The sequence below is a fragment of the Akebia trifoliata genome, chromosome 5 (assembly GCF_017979445.1).
Source record: "Akebia trifoliata isolate Shusen 1 chromosome 5, ASM1797944v1, whole genome shotgun sequence".
Lineage (NCBI taxonomy): Eukaryota > Viridiplantae > Streptophyta > Magnoliopsida > Ranunculales > Lardizabalaceae > Akebia > Akebia trifoliata.
In genome coordinates, this window is record NC_141379.1 from 19,825,317 (window position 1) to 19,841,887 (window position 16,571).

The 16,571-nt window shown below is 35.9% G+C and overlaps 1 protein-coding gene across 1 annotated transcript; it reads right to left on the bottom strand.

Moving 5' to 3' along the window:
- Nucleotides 1-1,253: 1,253 nt before the first annotated feature.
- On the bottom strand, nt 1,254-3,328 carry LOC147401609 (uncharacterized). The gene has a single exon (XM_086442940.1). The coding sequence runs from the start codon at nt 3,139-3,141 to the stop codon at nt 1,354-1,356; it is 1,788 nt and encodes a 595-aa protein (XP_086299066.1). The 5' UTR covers nt 3,142-3,328; the 3' UTR covers nt 1,254-1,353.
- Nucleotides 3,329-16,571: the final 13,243 nt, after the last annotated feature.

The window sequence follows — 16,571 nt, forward strand, 5'->3', positions numbered from 1 at the left end:
TGTGTGGTTCAGTGCACTTGCCACGTCAACCACGTACCCAACTGCGTACCAAGATTTTGTACATTCATCATTATTCTTAAAAGTTAGTTTTGCCCATGAATAGGCTAGATTTTGTTTTTAAGGTTTGGTTAGTTTGTGTTATTAGTCAATCTCTATGATTAATCTGTTGTTTATATTGGATGATTGTAATAAATCATACTAGAATGCTAACCCAGGCAATGTAAAGTGTATTTGTGGTACAATTAATCTCTGTTCTTTATTTTTCATCCGTTTTCTTTGTGAATGTTGTTATTTAATTTGTATATATGGTCTGAATATTTTTCTTTTCATTTAATTAAGGTGGTGAGAAGTGGAAGTTCATGACAAATGAAGTAATTCAAGTGTGTTTGATTCTTTACCCTCCGTTATTTTAATTGTATGGGTGGGTGATTGATGATTTGCTCTTTGTGCATGGGTGAGTTAAGATTCTGTGCAAGGGGGACAACTAAGATCCTTAACAATTTTAAAGACTTTTGTAGGGGTAGCAGCGGTAGATTTTGTTTTTCACCGTTATTATCAATAGTAGTAGCATATAATTCTTATAACTTTTAAAGTTTCTTGTGTGGCTAAGTACCCACCCGCTCCCGCGCCCGCGCCCCGCCCCGGCCCCGGCCCCCGCCCCCGCCCCCGCCCCAATGCTCCTATTGTAAATCCGTCTGTCCTTGTGTATATATTAGGAGTAAAAGCTTTATATAGATGAAGTTACTTAAGGAAGACTATTGCAAGACTGGAGAAACCCAATTCTGAAGCTGGAGAAGCAGTATAAGTTTTATTGCCACACCAATTTTTACTAAGATCACCTCAAGATGTGTACTAAATCGTATCACATGAATTGGGGTGTCGTTAGTAAAAATTGCTGTGGCAATAGAAGGTATTTTAATTAAATTAAATTATTTATTTTTATTTATTTTAAAATTTGGGTTTGGTACTTAATGATTTTTAACAGAAACAAGGGGGTTGACAGTAATTAGTAGTAATGATGAGAGTACCCACTAGAAGGGCATTTGGGTCTTTAGCCTTTCCGAATATCAATTGAAGCACTCACTCTCTCTCTCTCTCTCTCTCTCATATGCTGTGTTTGAATGGTAATTCGATCAAAACTTTGCTGAATCCCATGTGTTTCTCCAGCAGTTTTTGAAGAGGAAAAAGAATATGAAAAATAAAGGCCAATTTATCTTGAAAATTTAAAGACGAGGACAAAATAGAACAATACAACTAACAAGTAAATAAGAATAGATTTCAATTGTAGTAGTTAAAGGAAACAAATTTTTTTTAATATGACATAATATGCCGAGTTGGCGGCAGGCAGCTGAGTCAGCGTCCTTTAGTTGCATTACAAGGTGGCATGGGCTTCCCACACAAACATGTGTTGTGGGCATAAGCTACTGCTGGAAATATGTTGAATGGTCTCCCTTGTGGTATCTCACCACATAATCTATTCGCTCTAAAGTTTACATGTCTGATACCAGTTGCTATTCCTAGCAAGCTATCAGGGATCTTTCCAGTTAGCCCATTCACAGACAAGTCCAGCCATTGTAACCTCACCAACTTCCCTAAACTTGTAGGGATTCTTCCAATGATATGGTTCCTTGAAAAATCCAATCTTTCAACTTCAATCAGATTTGAAATTGAATTTGGAATTTCGCCTATAATGTTGTTTCTTGACAAATTAAGTGATTTCAATCCTGACCACCCTTGTTCACTGAATTCAGGAATCCCACCTGTAATTTTATTGTTTGAAATGTCGATCATCTCCAGAAATCTGCTTCTTTTGTTGTTGTTTAACATTGCTGAGAGAGATCCATAGAGTTGATTGGAGTTGAGATTAAGTGAAGCAAGCCCTTCTGGTAGTACAATCTTTGAAACATCAGACCTCAATAGGTTGTTTGAAAGCTTCATCTTCTGCAAATTTGACATGTTTGTGAAGAAGTTGGAGGAGATTTCACCTGTGATGAAGTTATCTGACAAATCTACAGAGTTCAAGGAATCTGGTTTTAGGAAGTTTGGGAGGATTCCTCTAAGGTTACAACCAGCTAAATGAACATCTGTGAGTCCTCTGTTTCTGATCCAATCAGGAACTAACCCTAAATGGAAATCATTGTAGGACAGGTCTATAGACAACAGAGAAGGGAGGGTTGTAAGGGTAGCTGGTAAAGGTTCTGAAAACCCATTTCCAGAAAGATTAAGGTACCAAAGATTCTGTAATCTCGAAATAGATTCTGGAATCTGACCTGAAAGAAGATTAAAACTTAAAGAAAGAGTGGTAAGAGATTTTAGGTTCCCAATCTGATCTGGGATTCTTCCTGTTAAATGGTTATGACTCAAAGAGATGTCTAAAACACTAGTTAAGCTACACAGAGAATTGGGTATCTTCCCTGAGAATTGGTTATTGGAGAGATCAATAAAGGTGAGGTTGTGAAACTGTCCTACAAAATCTGGGATCAATCCAGATAAAAGGTTATAGCTAAGATCAAAATACTGCAAACTAAAGAAATTTTTCAAGGTCGGAGGGATTTGACCAGTCAACAAGTTTTTAGCTAAATTTAACTGGAGGAGGTTTTGAAGGTTTCCTAAACTTGGGGGAATTTGTCCCTTCAATCTGTTCCCACTCAATGAGAGAGTATTGAGTAAAGGCAACTGACCTAGACTTGTAGGTATGGATCCTTCAAGGTTGTTGCCTTCAAGGACAAGTTGGGTGAGGTGAGTTAGCTTTGAGAAACTCTCTGGAATGTTTCCTTCAATCTGTTTCATTCCACTGATCACTAGAGTCTCCAAGAATTGAAGACTACCCAGAGAAGAAGATATTGTGCCCTTCATGTAACCAGCAACATTTTCCTTATCTAATGGTCTCTGCAACTGCAACCCAGTCACCCTTCCTGTCTTGGAATTACACTCAACACCCTCCCAATCTCCACCACAACAATCTCTACCCATCCATGAGGAGAGAATATCTGTTGTATCTTTCAAGATTCTAGATTTGAAGCTGAGAAGGGCAACTCTGTCTGCTTCTGAACAAGCTTGGATCTGTGAATCTGTTTGAGAGAACAGACCACAAAATGACAAAATGAGGGAAACCCAGAAAACCCATCTTAGATTTTGCATTTTGGGAGGTGGGTTTTGAACTATGAGGGGGGGATTGTAGAGAAATGTATGATTTGAAGTTATAACTTTGAGGGAAAAATATTTAAAATGAAAGAAACAAAAAGCCAAATTTCCAGCACATTTGGGCTTGATCTTCACTTGGAGTTGGAGTGGAAGATATATAAAATGAGGTGTGTATAGAAAAGTGGAGATCTGTCTGAGTTTTGAAATTAGTCCCACTTCTTTATAGGAACAACTTTTTAGATTTCTTACTTACCTCCCTCATTAATTTGTTATGATAGTAATACCACCCTAGATTCTCAAAAGTTAGAATTGCTTACACTTCGATTTTTGACTTTTATAAATTCTGACCAAAATTACGAATTAAACTTGTTTTTATTTTTTATTTCAAAATTTCTCTCAAAATATCTTCATATTAAGAATTTTTTTCTGTCATTTTAAACCAAGATTTGTCAAGTCAATTAGTTAAGGAGTCATTTATAATATTTTTGAATTCTGGGAGTGAAAAAGAAAATTGGGTTTAGTTTTTAAATGCTTTCACGTTGATATTTTTCTGTACCGTTGGATGTATCACGAGATCTCTAATTGCTCTTGAACGTTGGAACGCGTCTGATTCAAATTTCCTCACTTTCAAATCTCAAGTCCCCAACTTTATTTAGCAGAAAAACTGTTTAGAGTCTTCTTGTCCACCGTCCACCCCCAAATTAAAATAAAATAAAATAAAAGAAATCCCTTTTACATGTTTAAAGTACATGAGAGAAAAAGTAAGTTGCTCGTTAGACCTTAGAGATTTGTGATGCCAAGTAATGTAAACCTTAAATGTGGCCCACGATACTTTTCTCAGCGACTAATCATTCATCATAAACAAATACTTAAAATAACAAGTGGAGATTAGCATTTCTCTTATACATTTTCATGAAATTTTGAAAAATCTAGACATCTTAAAGATAATATATAAGTAGGAATTTATTTCACTCCTTATACGTCATGAGTTCATTATTAGTGAGAAGGAGCTCGGTGTGGAGACCATTTCTGCCATGTCACTGAGATAGAACACTTGTAGTTCAAGCACCAGGTGGATCCTAAATTTAGATATCAATTTGATCTTTGAAAACCAACACTAGACGAAAATATCAATCTGAAACCCTCAAGATGTAAGGTTAATGCTTCTTGAAAAGGGCGTTCGGTGACGTGCAACTCAACATCTCAAATTGAGTATTGAATAGTAAGAACAATGATCTTATTTTTAACCAGTTAGCTTAGTATTATCCAAACCACGAATAAAGTAATAAAGGCTAAATCTGAGAAAATTAGAACAAGGGTGTAAGTTAGATATAGTTTAACAGATTGGTCAAATAACAATAAAATGCATGTCAGAGTAAGACAAGAAATTAAATGTAATCTAAACTCTCCCATGCATTAAATCTCACCCTTTTATACGATATATACAAGTATTTATCAAATCTGGAGAAGACAATGTTAATCAAATTCAAGTATCAACAAAACTCAAGGGTAGAATCATCAACTCTTATCCAACTCATACACCATGTGACATTACATTTGGACAAGTCAAGAGGTGACACCTATCCATTAATTTAGATTATAAGACCTCCTCTTAAAGATTAAGAGGGGGTTGTAAAAAAAAAAAAAACAAACTTACACCCTCTCAAGAATATTTCTCTACAACTCCACTATTCATATTCGTCTCATAAAACTTTTTATCAATTTTTTTTTAATCACCATCACTTTACTAACAAAATCTTTGAAGGACCTTTGACAATCACCACACTGAGACCTCTAACTTCTTCATTCTCTCCTTCAACTATCTAAAACCAGTACTATATTATTTAAGAGAATACTTGTTGAACAAGATCATTGCCTTCATCAAGGTATCAGTGCAATCTTGAGGAATGGATGTCATAAAAAGCTTCCACACTTCTAGCATTGTATGTGGGAATGAGAACGTAAAGCCTACATCTTCCACACCAATCTCAAACAACCTATCCCACTTCATCTTCATATCATGGATCACACTCCTTACACCCCAGGTGCCCCTTAGTACATCCTAGTCGATATGACTGCATCCATTGAGGCACTGACACATCACAACCTCCATACTCAATTTTCAGAGCTACAACATAACTTAGCTGAGTAAGGAGGCCAAATGCTCAAACTCCAATAAGAAAACACCTTCCGTAAGGCGCACTTGGAGACTTGAACATACGACCAGTCGCATGTGAAGGTGGATGTAAAACTAATACTAAGAACACTAGGTGCTACAATGTCGTTGAGGATGCGAACTACAAATTTAGAACTAAGAAAACTCTTCCCACCCTTCAACAGCATGAAGGTAGTAAGAAAGGAGTAGGAAACACAATGGGAAATGACCACCGAAAAGACCTTTATGTGGCTCGAGAACTCTACGAAGAGCAATAATAACACTATTCTCCTCCAAAAGCTCAACTTGGCAAATGGCGGATCCCCATTAGGGAAATGTATAGGAGTTAAGGACCAAATGGAGCCATGAACAAAGACTTTCTATTATACCTCATGATGGGACCACTCATAGTTCAAGTCTTGATACAAGTATTCTAATGGAAAATCAGGCACCAATACAGTTGATCAAAGTTTTATGAATCCAAGAGTGTGACAATTTGACAATTTTGAAGATGTTAGAGTCAAGAATCAAAAAAATCGAAGAGTACAATGATTGTTAGAAGTAATGAAGACTCAAAGTCAAAAGAAGAAAAGTTGAAAAATAACGATTTTGTGCCTATAACGATTTCTATTCACTATCCAAATAGTGACCATAGTAGACAATGATTCCAGATTACTATATTGGATATAACGATTTGAAGCCTAGTTTGATTCACTGAAATAAATTGGGTCAATCAATTTGACTTGTGGTTATGTTATAATTTTCTTCCCTCTATAATTCTATAAATTGAGGGAGAAATTCATATAGATTTAGAGGATTTTTTCATTTTTTTTATTATTGATCTTTAGTCCCCTTAAGGGAAATTGTCTTGAGGGGAGAACCTAAGAAGAGATAGAGATAATTTTAAGGAAATATTAGATCTCCTCTCAATGGTCTCAAAAAAATTCAGAGAAAGAGAGAATTCAGATCTTGGGAGAATAATCCAAACAACTCTCATATGAAGAATAAAACCCAATAATTGGAGAAAATAAATTTACTTAATTACTTTTTTCTCTATATCTTCAAATGGAGTTACAATGGTATTTATAAATAAAAAAGAACAAAATCCTAGTTCTATTCTAATTGATGTTCTTACTATAAACAATAATATTATTTATAGTAAGTCTAAAAATAGTAAATTCCTAATTAATTCTTAATTAAATTAAGAATCCTAAATACGTTAAAACTCTCTTATGTCATAAGTTCAGAATCCATGATCGAATTAGAGTTATTCGTAGTCAAAGATTTTATAAATAGAAAGTCTAACGTTGATTGTGATTTCGAATGGGTAAACGATATCAAAAAAATTTCATAGGTTACTCTCATTACACATTGTAGAATGAGTACTTGGACATCCGATCGTGTAGCCCTCTGAGCCCTCTTTTCAATGTCCAAATCTCAAGGTACTAGGTTGCACATCGAAATTTCGGCATGGCCTCCTTTGTATATGTTAGCATTCAACGGAACACCAAACCTGATAATCCAAGTTATAACAAAACCTGTATATAAAGACGTAGATACAAGAATAACAACGGAAGGCTAATTACATCCAACATGTAAATAAATCAGAGTGCGGAAGTTCAGCGATACACACAATTACAAAAGTCCATCCTCACTCTAACATAGTCCTAACACTCGGCCCAAAACATTATGTACACTTCCTAGGACGAACAAACTCCTAAGGGAAGTAACCCCAATGCTCACCGGGTAATGGACACTGGTCGTCGATCTGACCAACCAGATGTTCCTCGACTGATGGCTCAACACTCGCCTCCCCAAGCACCGGCCTTAGTAGGTCCACAAACAATTCCTACTAACAACCTCATCTAACGTGATCGAATAATCATACTGCATCGTTTCAAAACATGCAAGTTTTACAATTAAAACTACGATTAACTGGTACATATGATCATGGATAAGCAACTAAACACTTTAAAAGTTACACATAACATCAATCATTCATACTCATTATACATTTGTCCTTTTATGCAAATACAGTTGACAGCATTGAAATAATAGACATGCTTTGCAGTTTATAATTCGAAATATAACAACAGATACATAATACAAGTGGTGGAGTAATGAAATTTGAGCGGTGGGATTCACGACTGGATCGATCCCAGTCGGGACATGATGTTACTTCGTAAATATGTCTTTTAGTTCCTGATTTTGTGGTTGGTTGTGTTTACCACGCTTGCGAGACCATTTATCCGGCTTAGGCTGGTCGTTTGACGTGATCGTAAGCAATGGGTCTCTTTTTGATGTATCAGAACGTTCGATTACTACTAGAGTGTTAGTGATCACTGACCAATCATCTTCGTCTATGCCTATCAGGCGTGCATGTGATTCCCAAAATAGCACTCCACTCGTATACGACCACCTTTACAATACACGTTCACTAGTAAAGATAAGAAAGGAATGGACCCGGATTCCAGTTGTGACTCCACTCTCATACGCGTCCCTACCACGTATGAGTTTTGGTGGTCCCTACCGTACATCCCAGGATAGTGCACCCCTCTGGATGATGTGACGCATTATCCTTTTAGGCATTCAAAACCCTTTAACAGCTCACAAAATAGCTACGTATATATATGATTTTTCATTTAAAACAAAAGAGAAATTAACAGAATAGGGTTGAGAATGGATATCCAGTTCCTACCATACAACTATGGCTACCCGACCTAAAAATAAATAACAGTACTCAGCGCACGCGCTAACATAATCGGAAATCAACATGCAACCCTTTCATTAATAACCTAGACATCCTTTCACCAACCTACACACAACATACAATGTAAAATGCAGATATCACCCCTCGGGTGTGATTCTGGCATTTTACTGCTCGTCCCCTTTTTCATTCCCTCGACATTCTAACTTTTCATCTTTTCGAATCAAACCATTTATTTTCAATCTTTCAAAGTTATTTGGGTCTTTTCATCGAAAAACATCAAAGTTTATTCAAAACGAGGTCCCTGCAATGCACGGGACCAAGACTGTTAAAAATAAGGAAAGCTGGTAAAAATTTGTCTAAGTGTCGGAAACTCAATTTTTCAAAGTTCTCAAAATTGAAAACGGGTTTTTGGAAATGAAAACCTCAAACACGAGATTTGACATCATATAAATTTTATAGCCTAATTCAAAGTTACGCGGAAGTTATTATATTTTGAAAATCTATCGAAAACGTCAAAATTTACGTTTTGTTCTTGAAACTAAAATTCGAATTTTGATCATTTGAGATTCAGATCTCGAAATCATTCCTATTATTCCGAAATGGGGGGTAAAACCTTAATTTCATTAAAGAACTTAAAGTAAATGAAAAGTAAAGATTAAATATTTTTAATGAAATGAATGGTGGAAAATCAAGTATAGGCAATGGGTGAGTCAAGCCAAGAGTCAGAGTCTGTTTCTGACTCAGAAATATGCTGTCGACGGCAGAAGCTTGTTCTGTGGGTGGAACCGACAGTTCCTGTCGACAGAAGATTCTTATCGGTGGCAGAAGCTTCATTCTGTCGATTGAACCGACAGAATGATCATCGATGGATGTCGGTGGGACCGACGGTCCTACCGACAACACTGAACTTCCTCGCGATTTTTGGGTTTTTCGATTCCCTTCTTTGGATCTTTGTTCCGTTCGTCAAACCCCTCAACCCACCTATGAATTCAACATTAAAAACATAGATAGAACACATCAAATCCTTATTTCTAATATGAATTTCAATTCAAACAAAGATTTCTATGATTTAAAACAAACAATAAGTTTTGTTAAAACAACATAAATGCATATTTTCATAAATCTAAAGTTACCAATAGGAATTAAAAGTCCCCTACTTGTTTGCGGTTGTCAATGGTGATGAATCAACACTAAGGATCAATGTTTTGCGGCTCGAAGTTCCGAAAGTGGTTGAACTCGGATGCCAACGGTGCGGTTGGTCATGAAACCCTCTTTGAAGGTGTTCTTCCCCTTTCTAATGACCAAAAACGATTCTCCTACGATTTGGATGAGATTCTAAGTGATTATAAACAAACCCACTTACTGATTTTTGATGGAGGATGGAAAATACGGATGAGAGTGGACAACCCAAGATGGTGAAGTTGTAGCCCTCGTCGTGGCCGATAACTTTGCCTTCTTCGTCGAGGTTCAACTCGACTTCGTTCGTGCTAGAACTTGATGGCAATGGGTCGAAACCCTTGGTTTGAAAAGTGGCTGTCGTTTGGTTCTTTGGAGAAGAAGAGAAATGAATGAAATAAAAGAAAATCAGATTTTCTTTTATAACAAAGCTAAGGGCATACTTGTAATTTTCCCATCGTTTCTAGTTCGACCGTAACTTGATTATTCGAACTCGAAATGTGGCGAATGAATATACCATTTCGAATAACTTTTCGCTACGGATCTAATGATGATGTCGACTTTTCTTGATTTTCGTTCTAACAAAATTTCACTGTTTTGGATCCCAATTAACACGAATTTCGAGGATTCTATAATTTTTTCATCTGAACTCGAATTCGAACTTGCTTACAGGCTAATGTATATATTTCGATCATTTTAAACCTAATGGCGAAGTTTTTTTTCTTTGAAATTAATCATAAAATATTTGAGTATTTTATTCCAAGTCTCTCCTTCGATATTTTCCTCTAAATCTCATTATTTAATTTCCTCGAGATATGAATTGAAAATCCGGGGTTACAGTGTTAGATTCATTGAGTTTTTCTCTCAAATGTTGATTTTTATTTATTTTTGAATATGAGTTTTATCATGAATTTAGCTTATTTTTTCTTCAATTAAAATGAATTTCTCCATTGTCAAATTTTATGCTTAATTACTAATTTTGATCTTTAATCACAAAACTCAAGTTCTCAATTCGACCAAGCTTCCTAACCAGATGTGAAATCTTAATTCAGATCTGATTAGACACTCTTTTGACAATAATTTTGAGTTTAGAATTTTAGAAAAGCTCCGAAATATAGAGCATAACCGATCATCTCGCTACATTGTGGGATTGATCATAAGTTCTCCTCCTTGTAGTGGGGACGAGATCAACAAAGAACTCATCATTATCCCTCAACTTACATTCACCACCATTTTGACCACCTACTTCCTTCATTTAAATATCATATTTTTTTCTCCACATATTTACATTTACTTATTTTGTGACCATCCAGAGAGAAAAATACAATGGTGTTTTCATTAATATGATCTTAGTTGTGATTGGTTATATTTAAATTTTGTTGATTTTTCTTTGGTTGCTTGTACGTTTGATTAGATCTAATGTTTTTGTAAAACCTCAAATTTTTAATTCGTATCTCGAGGAAAATAAATAGTAGAATTTTAAGAAAATCTTGAAAGTGGGACTTAGGGGTAAAACTTTAGGATGTTTCTGATCATTTTTAATGGAATCTGACCTCACCATTGGATTCAAAATGATTGAAAAATATATTTTAGTCTGTAAGCACGCTTAAATGCGAGTCCGAATATAAATTACAAAATCCTCGATTATCGGGTCGGACCAGGCTAAAATAGTGATTTGTTGGTAGAGAAAGAATTGTTAAGATTCAATCATACCATTGGGTTTGTAACGAAAAAATTATTGAACATGGACTATTTATTTCTCATTTTTGGAGATCAGGAAATCGAATTATCGTCAAAAACGAAAACGACATCAATTTTATGGGTCACATCAGGCCAAAAATATAAATTTTTGTTAGAGACAGAATTTGTAAAAATTTACTACACCATTAGATCTGGAACGAAAAAAATTAGGCGAAATAAGTATTCATTTGTCAATTTTGGAGTCCGGATGGTCAAATTATCGTCGATCAAAATAATTGACAAAATACTGATTTTGTCCCAAATTTTATATAAATAAAATTTAAAATTTTTTTTCTTATTACTTCGTTTCCTCCAACCGTCCTACAGTCGACGTTAAAATTTTTGTTTTTTTCTTAAAACTTCAACCTCAGATCTCTCGCAAACGGTTCGCCGTTGACGACCGACGCAGAAGGGAGAAATGTCCGCAGTTGCATTCTCTACAAAACCCATCCAATTTCTTTCCATTTCACTTTCTTTTTAATCCAATATCGTCAAAAATCAGCCGTATTTATATACGGGAATTTCGAAACTTTAACCTCGAATTTCGTCCGTTTCGGGGTCAATTCGTCTTTCGACGCAGAAGGGAGAAACATCCACAACCTCATTCTCTACATAACCCAACTAAATTCCTTCCGTTTTCTCGTCTTTTTCAACCCGTATCGTCAAAAATCAGCCGAACGTATATGCGTGGATTTCGAAAACTTCGACCTCGAATTTCATCGGTTTCGGGGTCAAACCGTCCTCCGTCGTAAAAGGGAGAAAGGATGACGGCATCGAGATCTTCAAAACCACCAGGCCAGATTAAAAAATCAGCCACTTCAAAATTTGATTCATCTCGATTCCCGTGTCGATCGCCTCGATTTTTGTGCACACGCTTCTATCCTTTTGCCCAGACATTGTAAGGAACTCTCAATTTCTATTAGTAATCATAGATTGTGAAAAATTGCTTTTAGGAATTTGTTGAAAAAAAAATTTGGATGTATTTCCGAAATATAGAATTCTTTTGTTATTTCAAAAATTCACGCTAGAAATTTGCATGTTCGAAATGTTTAATTGTATTTTTAACAAATTATACGTGGGTAGGGTATTTTAACCGGTTATTTCCATAAATTGGGTCCTGTGCACTACTCGGACCTAGTTTTGAAAAATAATTTGTATTTTTTTTATATTATTGATAAAAAAATAATTTCTTCAGTTGAAAAATGTGATTTAATATTCAATGAACTCATATTGAGTTGATGAATATCATAAAATGGATATTTTATGAAGAGATTAAAAATTGTAAAAATCGAAAAAAGGGAAAAAGGGTATGAAACGGTAAAATGTCAGAGTCACACCCGAGGGGTGATGTCTGCATTTTACGTTGTTGTGTTGTGTGCAGGTTGGTGAACAGATATCCAGGGATAATATTGTTGGTTGCATGTTTATTTAAATTTTTTTTAGCGCGAGACGCTGTTTACGTTTCCGTTTTGTTATTTATTTTAGGCCGGGTGGCCACACTTGCATGGTAGGAAACTGGATATCTATTCTCAACCTTGTATTGTTAATTTCTCTTTTGTTTTCAAATGAAAATAATATATATATGTAGCTATTTTGTGAGTTGTTAAAGAGTGAATGCCTGAAGGGATAGTGCGTCATATGGAATGGTGTTGAAGGGATAGTGCGTCATATCATCCGGAATGGTGTACTATCCTAGGATGTACGGTAGGGACTACCAAGCTCATACGTGGTATGGGACGCGTATGAGAGTGGAGTCACAACTGGAATCCGATTTATTCCTCTCTATCTTTACTAGTGAACTTGTAATGTAAAGGTGGTTGTATACAAATGGTTTGTATATTTGGAATCACATGCACGCCTGATAGGCATAGACGAAGATGATTAGTTAGTGATCACTAACAATCTATAGTAGTCGAAAGTTCTGACACATCGAAAAGAGACCCATTACTTACGGTCATGTCAAACGGCCAGCCTGAGCTGGATAAATGGTCAACCAAGCGTGGTAAATAGCGACCAGCCACAAAATCAGGAACTAAAAACTAGAGAAGAATTCTAACATCATGTCCCAACTGGGAGCGATCCAGTCTAGAATCCCAACTCTCTAATTCCAATACTCTAGCATTGTGTATTATGTATCTGTTGCTTATTTTGATATAAAAAATGAAATTCATATTTATTGTTTCCATTTGATCAATTAGATTTGTATAAAAAGAGAATGTTATAGTGAGTACTGTTGATCGATATAATGTGAGTTTTAAAATGTTTAGTTGTTCATCCCTGACTATATGTACCAGTTAATCGTAGTTTCTTCTATAAAATTTTGTATATTTTAAAATGATTTAGTATGCTTATTCGTTCATGTTAGAAGAGGTTATTGGCAAAAATTGTGTTATTTCTTTACTGGATAACCATTGTTACTCACCCTTTCCTTCTCCATTTTTTAGTTTCAGATCTGAAACTTAGCGAGACAGGTGTAGAACATGAGTGAGAATCATTTGGTGGGTCAGATAGACAGCCAGAGTCCGTCATTTGGTGAGTATTGGGGTTATACCCCCTAGTAGTATCGAATTGTCCAAAAGTATTATAGATTTTGTTCTGAGCATTAGAACTTTTGTTAGAGTGAGAAATAATTGTATAATCCTGTATTTTGGTTATTCTTCCACACTCTGATCTTTCGTACATTATTAGACGTGTATAAGCTTCCGCTAGTATTATATTTTGTATATGTATGTAGGATTGTATGTCGTTTATCAGGTGCAGGTTGAACGCCTTGGAATGCTAACATAAACAGAGGAGACCATGCCGAAATTTCGAGGTGCCACCTAGTACCTCGAGATCTGAAATGGGGATTTGTGTTAGTGTTCAGTGGGATGCCACAGATGGTATCAGAGCATAGTATTAGATCCGTATGGGATACTAATCTTCTATGTTTTGGAGAATTGACTGATACCACAGATATTAGAACGATAATCATATAGTATCACTTGGAATTCGGTATCCGAGCTCATTAGTAATTCCGTATTGGAATTATGAGTTCTTCCTTGTCTAGAAGTTTATAGAGCCTTGTAAACCTAAGATAGGATTCTAGGTTTATTCTTTAGTAATGGAAATGGAGTCCATTACTAAGTTGCAAGCTATAATAGTAATTCAAAGTTACGTAAGAGCGATTTTGGCCTTATTCTAATAAGTGCCTTGTTACGGATAAACACAAACAAAAGGAATGGACAAGGTAGAGGCCGAAACGTAATAGAGACGAAACAGATTCTGGATCAGACCACTGACCCGATAGCACAGCTAATGTTATTCATCGAACAGGTGACTGAGTCTTATGACAAGTTTAGAGACAAAATATGAATAATACAACCACCAACACCTTGAAGTAAAATGGAAATAAGACAATTAGTATCTAATAAGAGATAAACAATTACGAAACTAGCAAATTCTTAGGAAAAATAACAATATGTGAGGAGTGATATTATAGACATACCAACTCAATGGATGAAAGAACTTTATAAGAAACAACAACAACATATACTACTAAATCAGTTGAAAAGAAGAGTTGTGATATATTACGAATGTGGTAAATCGGGACATAAATGAGAGCAATGTTCGGGTCAACGTCAATCGATTAAGGATGCGTGACTCAAAAAGATGCCAGACAAACCAATTCAGAGAACAATAAGATCACTAGATTTTAATAAAGTTGATAATGTACTCGTGCCACCCCGAATAGACAAGATTAACGATCAAAAGTGAGAAATGATACAAGACTTACCATGATTGCAAGGCGCACTATTAAATCCAAGAAATGAGGAAGCGCTAGACTTCTTCGTAAGAGACAAATACCATTCCACCTCAGGGACCACTTCCACAGGTCGTGCCTTTGAAGACTAAGAGAATTTTCCAATCCAAAAGACAGGTAAATCCAAGGATGTAGTTGTAGAATTTCCAACGATTACGTCCATCGAGATTTAGGGATTTTTCCAATCTGATTGAGGTAAATAAATGGATTTTTAAGACTTGAGAGATTTTGAGTGTCATATAGTGCTTGATAGATCAATGGGTGCCGGTGACTACTTTCTAGTTAGATGGAGATGCTAGTCATTAGTAATATTTTGAAAGGAATGTATTGGGAGATGGATCATTTGAGTGGATAGACTTCGAGAAGATATTTCTCGATAGATTTATATCCGAGATTGCTCGAGAAATTAAGCACTAGGAGTTTTTGAGATTAGTGCGCGGTACTCTATCAATTACAGAGACTAAGATATGATGTTCATTACGTTGTCACAATATGTGCCCTAGCTTATCCTGAAAGATTTACAAAAGGCCCATAAATTCTTTAGAGGACTATAACCTTACCTAAGGGCCAGGAGGTCGATGATTGAGACTACCAAGTATAAAGATATGATGAATCGAGCTTAGAGGGTAGAACGATGAGAGATGGAGTTATAGACCTCCAGAGGACAAATTAGTCGACCTTAGACTTTCTTTTCTTCCCAGATCAGATTCGGGCAAGAGGCCAATGTATTCCAGGCCAATCTCCTCCGGATCAGTGTATCCATAATATAGAACTCCTCCACTACTGAGTTGTAGAGTTTTCCATCATTGAGTTAGAGAGCATTTGGAGCTCCAATGATGCCAACAAGGCCAAAGGAATCAACAAGGTAGGTTCAGAGCCTACAAACCCCAGTCTACCAACTGCCTACTCCACAGAGATCTACGAAGACAAAATCATTGACATTGTTACGCATGTGGTCAGGTGGAACATATTAGGAAATAATGCCCTTTATCACAGTCGCGAGCAAGGATTGTGACCCAGGAGAAAGTACCTGTCTCCAACGAAGTTTTGGAAGGTACAATTTCTAATTATAATGTTAAAACGTGGAGTTTTACTCAATATTGATTCCTCTAGATTATATAATTCTGTGAAGAGTTTGCACACTTGCTAGAGTTAGAAATCACTAACACAGGTCAAGTAATGAAATTATTTATACCATTGGGAGGCCTTGCGAAGAAAGAATAAGATTTTTGGAAGATAATTTAAGAACTTACAAAATAGGTATTAGAATAATTGTAAAGTGTGAAAAAATAGGTGCTCTTCAATTGGTACGCTAGTCTTTATATCAATAGTCTAGTCAATTATTCGTATATTATGCTAGTAGATAAGCAAATGCTTCTTGTATATCCTTCATGTCGAGAGCTACTTCCTCGAATATCAATGCAGGGAGTCGCGTATCTTTCCTTTCGATTGAAGATGGCTTAACTTTGGGAGGTCTAACGATTGAACTATTAGATGAAGTAACTCTTGCTTTACGACTTCTTGAATTGATTATCCTTCTTTAAAAAGATAGATCCTCTTTTCCCTTTCATCTTTCTATCCTCGGTGTCGACTCTAACTCTTCTTTTGCCTTCTCATTTCACGATCACCTTCTAATAGAGGAATTCATTATTATCGTTCTCGTTAAGTGATCAATTCTTTCTACAAACAAACGCTCACTTCGAGACTTCGATCGTGGTTCATTTTCATTCCTCGAAATGAAAGCGCTATAAGTAAAGATAATGATTCCGTAGAAGCAGCGACTACTACCTGCCTATGCCCACATCCATCCTAAAGAGATTTAGTAGAGTATAAGTTAGGAGATG